Source organism: Monoraphidium neglectum (assembly GCF_000611645.1).
Source record: "Monoraphidium neglectum strain SAG 48.87 unplaced genomic scaffold scaffold02500, whole genome shotgun sequence".
NCBI lineage: Eukaryota > Viridiplantae > Chlorophyta > Chlorophyceae > Sphaeropleales > Selenastraceae > Monoraphidium > Monoraphidium neglectum.
This window is the reverse complement of record NW_014011128.1, coordinates 1-8,062: the sequence shown is the minus strand read 5'-3', so window position 1 is coordinate 8,062 and position 8,062 is coordinate 1. Positions and strand designations below refer to the sequence as shown.

The window sequence follows — 8,062 nt, the reverse complement described above, 5'->3', positions numbered from 1 at the left end:
CCCCGGTCCCACTGCCTCCAGCCAACCCATCCCTTCTTGACGCCCCAAAGCAGGGCCCCACCTCATAGACGTTGTCCATGGTCACCCGCAGCACCTTGCTGTCGCGCGCCAGGCGAGGGTTCTCCTCCCGGATCTGGCCAACATAGGAGCAGCGGCATTTTGTGGGCGGTGACCCCATCAGATGTACAGGCGGCACAGGGAATTAACCTTGAGACCGCAGGTGGCCAGTGCGCCGCGCATCACTTGCCACTGCGCCGCTGGTCTGCGGTCGCCGCAGCCTGCCCCTCGCTCCGAGGGCGACGGCCAACCGGCGATGCGCTCTCCATTGCATGTACACCACGCCAGTGTGAAACACACCTTGTCTATGATGGCCTCGGCGTCCTCTTTTCTGAAGAAGAAGAACCCCAGCTGCGTGTTGCTCTGCAAAGGCGCGGCAACGCGCCGCACTCAGCGCCGCGACAGCACTCCGCCATTTCCCGGGGCAAGCGCACGTCCGTGCTCTTGCGCAGGTGGGGGCACCTCGCTGGCGGTAGCGATGCCTGAGGAGCGTCACCACAGCTGCTCATGTCACCAAATCCTGCCACCTACCACGAGCACAGCTGCCTGCCAAGAGAAGTGACCAGAACTCCGCCCTTCCCCGTCACGGGACTGCAAAAACCTCACCTCGCCCGCCACGAGCACAAACTCGTTTTTGGGATTGGCCACAGTGTAGACAGGGATGGGCGCCAGCCGCGCCTTGACCTCGTCCTTTGGCATCGCCAAGTCGAACAGCGGCTGCCCAAAGCTCAGTTGCCGCCCCCCGTTGCTGCCGCTGCTGCTGCTGCTGCTGCTGCTGCTTTGGCCAGCGCCATTGCCGCTGCCTGAGGCACCGCCGATGCTGCTGCTGCGCTGTGCAGCTCCCCGACCACCAAGTGAAAGCGACTGCGATACGGCATACGTGAAATGTCAGAGAGTGTCGATCGTGCACTCTAGATCGCTTTGCATGGACACGGGTGCCAACACTCAAACTTAGCCTCGCCTCACCGCCAAAGCTGGCGCCAATGATGAGCTGCAGAATAGCTGCTGCTGCCGCCGCAAGTTGGCTGGAAAGAGCTGCACGCCGGCCGCTGCCCGTCCTGCCTCACTCCGTAGCTGCTGGCCGAAGCCACCCCAGTTGCTGCTGAGGTTTGTGACGACACTGCCAATGCTGGCAGCAACCTGCTGCAGCGGGTTGCTCCGGTCCCCCATTGTGAACGACTAGGGACAGCGAGCAGATCAGCACGATCTGTGAACTATGTAAGATGCCAGGTTTACGGCGGTGAATATAGCATTGGAACATCCAGATGCCGGAACCACAATGGCAGGGCGACAGCAGCATTGCTGGTACATGAGCTGTTGTCACCCCGGTGTGACAGACACGTCCTGCTGGCGGCACATGCATTGCAATGCTGTCATCAATCAGTACCATTCTGGTACAAACTTGGACAATCCAGATAGTTGCACATGGGCACGTTTCAGACCAATGTGCTTTTGTACTCAAAACCAGGGAGGGCCAGACTGACCAGTGCAGGAGGCCAAAGAATACGAGGAACTAACCCTGTCGCAATCGAGCTGTGGGGAAAGCAAGCAAATGTGCTGCAAACTTCTGTCATACGCCTGCAAGCCAAGCAAAAGAGCTGAGGTTGAACCCACAAAGCTCTAGAAGCATGTTTAAAGGTACAAAGTCATAGTGGCTGCAATTTAGAATACAAGGTGATGCCCACTGTGATGGCTGCAAACAGGGGTACAAAGTGCGTCCCCTTTTCTGCTGACACAGTCAGGGATCGTAGGTTCATCACACGGCACCACGAATAAGCAGCTCAGCGCTTTCGTCCGGACGGTCCAGCACCACACCGCTTCCACCTCCCGTTGCAGGACATCGCCACCAGCAGCTGCAGGTCTTGGCCAGTGGCTGCCAAGCTGTGTCAGCTCAATCGTGCCTGGGACACAGATGATTGATGTTATGCAGAATTTGCGTGGGTGCGTGCGCAGGTGCGTGTATGATCGCGTGTGTAAGAATGGCGTGTGTCGCAGGGCACCCCCAATATCCAACCACATGTGATGTTCATCCCCAAGAGCCCGTTACTCTGCCATGCACCACACGCGCCAGTGTGGAGCGCTGACCGGCCCGTGCCGGGCCAGTCATGTGGCAGTGTCTCGCAGGAATCAGAAGGCAACAGAACTGCTGCTGTGGCAGTCTGCCGCCTCCGTCTATAATGCCAACAGGTAGCGCGTAGGGGGAGCAGCGCAGCAAACACAGCGCAATGTGCCGAATATAATAATCCTACCTGCAACAGCCACAGCCCTATTTGTCCTCCTGCTCTAGCCCCGGTTGATCGTGCCGCCAGGCTCAGTGCCCATGGACTACAGGGGCGCAGTGGGTGGAATTGTGCGGTCAGTGCAGAATCGACAGCACACAGCGATGATAGTGATGCTTCAGGCAGGTCGGCCAAACACTGAGCAACGGGAGCATATGTGGCTGCATTTTTGCGCTATAAGCCGCCGCATGCTCGCTGTCAAAGGGCGTGCTGCTGTGCCCCCGCCCTCTTGATTCATTGATTGCGCACGCACCCGTGCGGCCTGGTCCTTGGCGACTGCAGCGTCACGCTCCCGCATGTGCTTTGCTTTGGGAGTGATGCTGTCGTGCTTGTGGACGTTGGCAGTCAGTTCAGCTTGTACGTCCGGAGGTGTCGATTGTGGAGGCTCGACGCGTGGAGGATCTGCGTGCGAAGATAGCGCGCAGCAGTTCGTGAGTTCGGGTTGTGCGCCGGTTTTACATTTGCACAAGTGACAAAACACACTGCAACAACACGAGCAAGCCGTCCCGTCGCCATGCGTGGAGGCCTGCTGATGTCATGTGTTCATCAAGCACTTGTGGCACATCCGGAGTCTTGCACAGCGCAACAGGGCGTGCCGTCCGCGCATCTCACCCCTCTGCTGTAAGCCATGACGGTGATGCTCCATCATCAGCGCCTCCAGCCGCTTCTCCGCCGTGCAAGTGGTGGCAGGGAGGGGGCCCGCGCGCATCATGGTTGGCGTCTTGCGGCGCGACACTGTCGAGAGAGTGTGCGAAATCGGGACAGCGGTCTTTTACCCGAATAAGTTCAAAAAAAACCTGTATTCCCAGACGCACTGGTCGAAGCGTGGACAGTGGGTTATGGTGATGCCAATAAGCGCATGGGGGCTGCATTGTTGCTGACATGGCCCAGCCGGCTGCCTCTGAGTTTGTGTGACATTGGCACCACCACACAAATTACTCGAGGCCTCTGGTGCACTCTGCACGCCACAGATTGGGATTCCACAATTCTTCCGTAAGAGCGAGCACATCATGGGGGCACCAGCAAAATGCAGGCCGGCTCTGACTGACAGCCCCCCCCCCGGGCGTCCGAAACTCTTTTGTGTGCAATCAGTCACTGTGTCATCAACCTCCACACAACCGTATGGTCACTTGCAAGATCTTCCTAGGCACGGAATGCCGTAGCCCCTCTCACATCACCCACGTCTGGATCCATGGGCCTTGGGCTGAACGTATGAACGCAAACCCCCCAGCAAACTCAGAGCGCAGGTCATCACGGTCAATGATGCTCCGCTGACCGGCGATTTCTATGCTGCAACGTTTGCATCGGGTACGTAGTATATTGATAGGCTTCATCATCAGCATCATACGCAGGGCATGAGCCACCTCCTTGCAAAGCCGGCATCCTTAACAACTGAATTACATGTGCGTGATGGAGCCGTGCCGAGCTTCTGATGAGTTGAGTCAGATGAAATTTTTTGTGCTTCAAGAAAACGAGGACTGAGACTTGCACGTGTTTAAATGAAAGCCGTCCGGTGGTGCTGATGCAGCACAATTTCGTGCACAAGAAAACGTTACTCGCTCGGTGCTTTCCGACCGAGCAAAAGACATTGCATGCGCCGAGCATGACACCAGCAAGCCAACTCGCCGCTGCGGCTGCAGAGCGCTGCCCCGGTGATGTCCGTGTGACGTCAGTCGCTGCCAACAGTCCTGCACCCGTGGACCGCCTGCTTTCTGACGGCGGCGCTGCGCCCGCCGGCCCGCTGCTCCGAGTTGTGCGCCACATTCTGCGCTGGGGAGTGTGGCTGCTGCTGCGCGTCGTCGGAGCCGACCGGCTGGCGACAAACCAGCTGTGCCTTGTCGCCCGCGCCCACACGGGCGTTGACCCCGTCGCGCCACTGGTGAGGGCCGTGGCTGGCGTTGATCACGGGGCGCCCGTCAAATACCTCAACAGCCCAGCGGCGTCGCACTCTGGCCGGCACGCCAGCGCAGCGTCGGCATCGGCTGGCTGGGCCGCGGCACAAAGTCGGGCGGCGCGCCAGTTCCACCCTGTGTGCAAACACGTCACAAGCTCGCATTATTACGCAACCCCACAGGCCCCCGTCCCTCCTCACCCCTACCCCCTCACCCTGCCAGTTTTGCAGGGCCCTCGGCCTGCACTGCCGCCTCTCCCCCTTCGCCGAGCGCGCGCCGCTCGCCCGCCGCTTCCTCGCTGTCATGTCCGCGCGCGCCCGCTTCTTCGATGCCCGCCTCGCATCGGCCCTTGCGGCGGGCGCGGCCCAGCAGGTTGTAGTGCTGGCCGCCGGCTACGACTCGTCGGCGTACCGCTTCAAAGGCGGTTTTCTCGCCGCAAAGTTCTTCGAGGTCGACCTGCCGCGCGTGTCGGAAGCCAAGCGGGCGCTGGTCGCGGCCACGCTGCCGCCCGGCGCCGCGGCCGGCGCCGCCTTTGTCTCGGCCGACCTCTCGTCGCCCCGGCAGCTGCGGGGGGCGCTGCTTCCAGAGGGCTTCGATCCCTCGAAACCGACAGTTTGGCTGGCGCAAGGGCTCATGATGTACCTCCCCGCGGCCGCCATCGCCGCGCTCCTGCGCGAACTGCGCGCGCTGAGCGCGCCGGGCAGCCGCCTCGTGTTCGACGCGCCAGACGCAGCCGCCGTCTCGTCCGGGGGCGGCCTCCAGGGGGCGAGGCTGGGGTTCGAAGTCACAAAGGCAGCGACGGACCTGGTGGGAGAGACGGTTTTTTCGAGTGTGGACCTCAGCCCCCAAGGGGCCGACGCGCTCGCGGCCGCGTTTGGCTACCGGTGCGTGGATCTGGTCGGGTACGGTGCCGAGGGCGGGCGCAGCTTTGGTCGGCTGACGCGGTGCGTGGAGTGGGCGGTGGACGCGTGAGGCGGGCGCCGGCGGCGGGCGCTTGCTCAGGCGACGCCACAGGCCTCGAGTATGAGGCCTGCAGCACGCAGTGAATCAGCAATTGCTTGGTTGAGTCGGCGCGAGTGTGAGAGTCCACATCACCAATGCGTCGCTCACAGTTTAGGGGGCACGATGAGCAGATTCATTCACCCTACCTTGCTTGCAAGGCTGTTTGCTGGCGGTCAATTTGCGGTCAAGGGGTTGATGCTGAATCGCCTGGTTTGCACTGATACTACCACTGCTTATGGCAATGGTGACGTACTTGGGGAACGTTGCTGTGGAAAAGTCAGGTGAGAGATCCCTGACTGACTGTGTCAACATGGAAATTGGCATAATCCTGGCCACGGCTGACACGTCTGGACATGCCAACATCGCGTCACTGCCACATTGCTCCAACAGTAGACTCTTTGCGCGTGGCAGCTCGTTTTGCTGTTTGCTCCGCTTCTTACTGGCACAGCTGTACGATGTGCGAGCAGCCGCAGCGCGCCACATCATGGCGCGCTAGTGTGCCGGCTGCTGGTTGATCAATAATCTGCAAGTCGCTTTGCCTGTGTTGCTTGGGGCAAGGGCCATTTCCGATGGCGAAGACCGCCTGCATGCGGTTCACGAGATTCTGTGCCTGAACAGCGGAAGGGATATTCGTACTACTGCCCTGTGCACAAGTCCCCGTGGCCTGTGTGGGCTTTGCTTGCTTCCCAGGAAACAAAGCCAGCTGATCTCTGGCTGGCCTTGCAAGCTTGCAAAGACAGTGGGGATGTAAAGATATAGACTAAGGCTTGGTTGGGTTCGGTGGTTGGCAGGCACCATGCACGTGCCCAGAAGCAGCGCCACGGCTCCCCGGCCGCGCAGTGGCTGGTGTGTGTGGCTGCTGGAGGCCGTTTGGGCCCCTCATGAGCTGTGATCGGGGTGGCGCCAAAGAACCAAGAGAGCCGGTCATGTTGTCATAAACGGGCCGCGTGACGGTGCTGCAGTGGCTGCCGTGGCTGCGCTCTTGTTTGGCTGTTCCGTTGTAAGGTGCCAGCACAATAGACAGTCTTTGGGCTGTCTACAGTGGGCCGCGGTGCCGCGTCCCCAGGACCCCTGGCCCTGAATCACCCCCTCATCGGGCCCCATGCGTATCTGGAGAGTGATGGGCCGTCTGAAACGGACCACCCCACCGCGCTTGCCCCGACACCACTAATGCAGGCACAACGCTGACGCCATAGTTACGTAGTGCACGCCCGCCTTGTGTGTCAATCACTGTCGCTGTGATTTTTTTGGTGATTAATGTGTGAGTGTCGGGTTAGTGCAGGCACTGTGCATCAAGGCAGCGCATGCCTGGGCACGCCCGTCAGGGATCACAGTGCTTGCCTAAAAAAGGGCACGGCCCGCCTGCGCCGCGCCGACAGTGCATCTGGCTTGCCTGCGGGTCGCTGGTGGGCCGAAAGTCCGGGGTGTGGCTCGCCAGGCCACCATATGCGCGTGCATGCCGGGGGTCAAAATCGGTGGGGCACACGCCACATGCGCGCGTGCGCTGGGCAGGTGCCATGAATTGCAATGTGTCCGGGCGCGGTGCGCCCCCCGCCCGCCGCCAGCGCAGCAGGCAGGGTCCGGCCCGGCTGAATGGGACAGATGCGCACGCAGCCCCGGCTGCACGCAGTCGGCCGGCGCGCCCCTGCTGTGCGCCCCGCCAGCGATACCGGCTTGCTCTCGCCCCGCCGCGGCGCCCGCGGGCGCGCCTGGGCGTCCTGCCAGCGCCGCCACCACACCACACCAACAATCCGCGACTCCTGCCCGCTTCCCAACTCTTCTGAATCCTCCTCCAGCCCCCGCCAGCCCCGCAGGCGCCGGCCACAGCAAGATCCCAAGCCCGAGGGTCAACACTCGGCTGCGGCGCCGCCGGCGGGAAGGCGTCCAGATCGTCCGCGGGCCCTCCTCACATCCGGACATCTCTCCCAGATCACTTCTTCTTGGAGGCGGGGGCAGCGGCGGCGGCGGCGGCGGCGTCCTCCGCGGCCTTCTTCTTCTCGCGCTCCCTCAGCAGGTCCTGGCCCAGGCGCCACAGCACACTGAACATCACACCCTGGGGGGGGGGTGGCGCGGTGTGTGTGTGTGTGTGTGTGTGTGTGTGTGTGTGTGTGTGTGTGTGTGTGTGTGTGTGTGTGTGTGTGTGTGCGCGCGCGCGTGCATGCGCGCGCTCGTGCAGGTACGCATGGGACCTGCGACTACCCACGGACCAAGGCGTACGCGAGCGCGTTCGTGCTGACGCATACCCTGATGATCGACACGCACGCCGCGACGCAGCCAAGTCGCGACCGCGGCCGCCGGGGACGGCCACAAGCAGGGCCGACGGCGCGGCCGCCGGCCGCCGGCCACCTCGCAGCGCCGCTGGGCCACAGTAGGTGTGGTTCTGCTCCTCCAGCGCCCGTCCCCCGCCCAACCGCTCCCCTCCAGAAGACAACCCCAAGCGCCCCCCACCCCAGCTGTGTCCGCACCTGGATGGCGTTGGCAATGATCTTGGTGCGCAGGCCGCGGCCAAAGAGGCCGCCCAGGCCGTCCTTCTCGATGATCATCTGATGGAGGGAGGGAGAGGATAGAACGTGTGTGTGTGAGTGTGTGTGTGTGTGTGTGAGTGTGTGTGTGTGTATGTGTGTGTGTGTGTGTTCTCCGTGACTGCATGCTTGCGATTGCACGTTCGTGTCCTGAGAGTGCTGCAGGTGTGCTCCCGCAGCCTGCGGCTGTGCCGCAACACAACGTGCTCGCAGTGCACCCCTGCGCGGCGCAGCCCCGCCGTCCGCCCGCTGCACCCCCAATCGCCCTCGCTCCCAGCTCTCGTCCCGCGGCCCCCACCCTTCCCTCCCC

The 8,062-nt window shown here is 62.1% G+C and overlaps 3 protein-coding genes across 3 annotated transcripts in view; 1 reads left to right on the top strand and 2 right to left on the bottom strand.

Annotated features, from left to right (window-relative positions):
• The window catches only part of MNEG_10885 (hypothetical protein), a gene marked incomplete at both ends in the record, with an annotated part of 1,284 nt that extends 528 nt beyond the window's left edge, over positions 1-756 (bottom strand). The window contains 3 exons of the mRNA XM_014040645.1: positions 62-133; positions 358-420; positions 664-756. Of these exons, the coding sequence (XP_013896099.1) occupies positions 62-133; positions 358-420; positions 664-756 (228 nt within the window). The remainder of the gene's footprint in view (positions 1-61; positions 134-357; positions 421-663) is intronic.
• Positions 757-4,531: 3,775 nt separating this feature from the next.
• Positions 4,532-5,200, top strand: MNEG_10884 (hypothetical protein; the record flags this gene model as incomplete). The annotated part of the gene is made up of 1 exon (XM_014040644.1): positions 4,532-5,200. One exon carries the CDS (start codon positions 4,532-4,534, stop codon positions 5,198-5,200), a length of 669 nt encoding a protein of 222 aa, XP_013896098.1.
• A 1,960-nt stretch (positions 5,201-7,160) lies between these two features.
• Positions 7,161-7,773, bottom strand: MNEG_10883 (hypothetical protein; the record flags this gene model as incomplete). The annotated part of the gene is made up of 2 exons (XM_014040643.1): positions 7,161-7,283; positions 7,696-7,773. The coding sequence occupies 2 exons, from the start codon at positions 7,771-7,773 to the stop codon at positions 7,161-7,163; spliced, it is 201 nt and encodes a 66-aa protein (XP_013896097.1).
• Between the last annotated feature and the right edge of the window lie 289 nt (positions 7,774-8,062).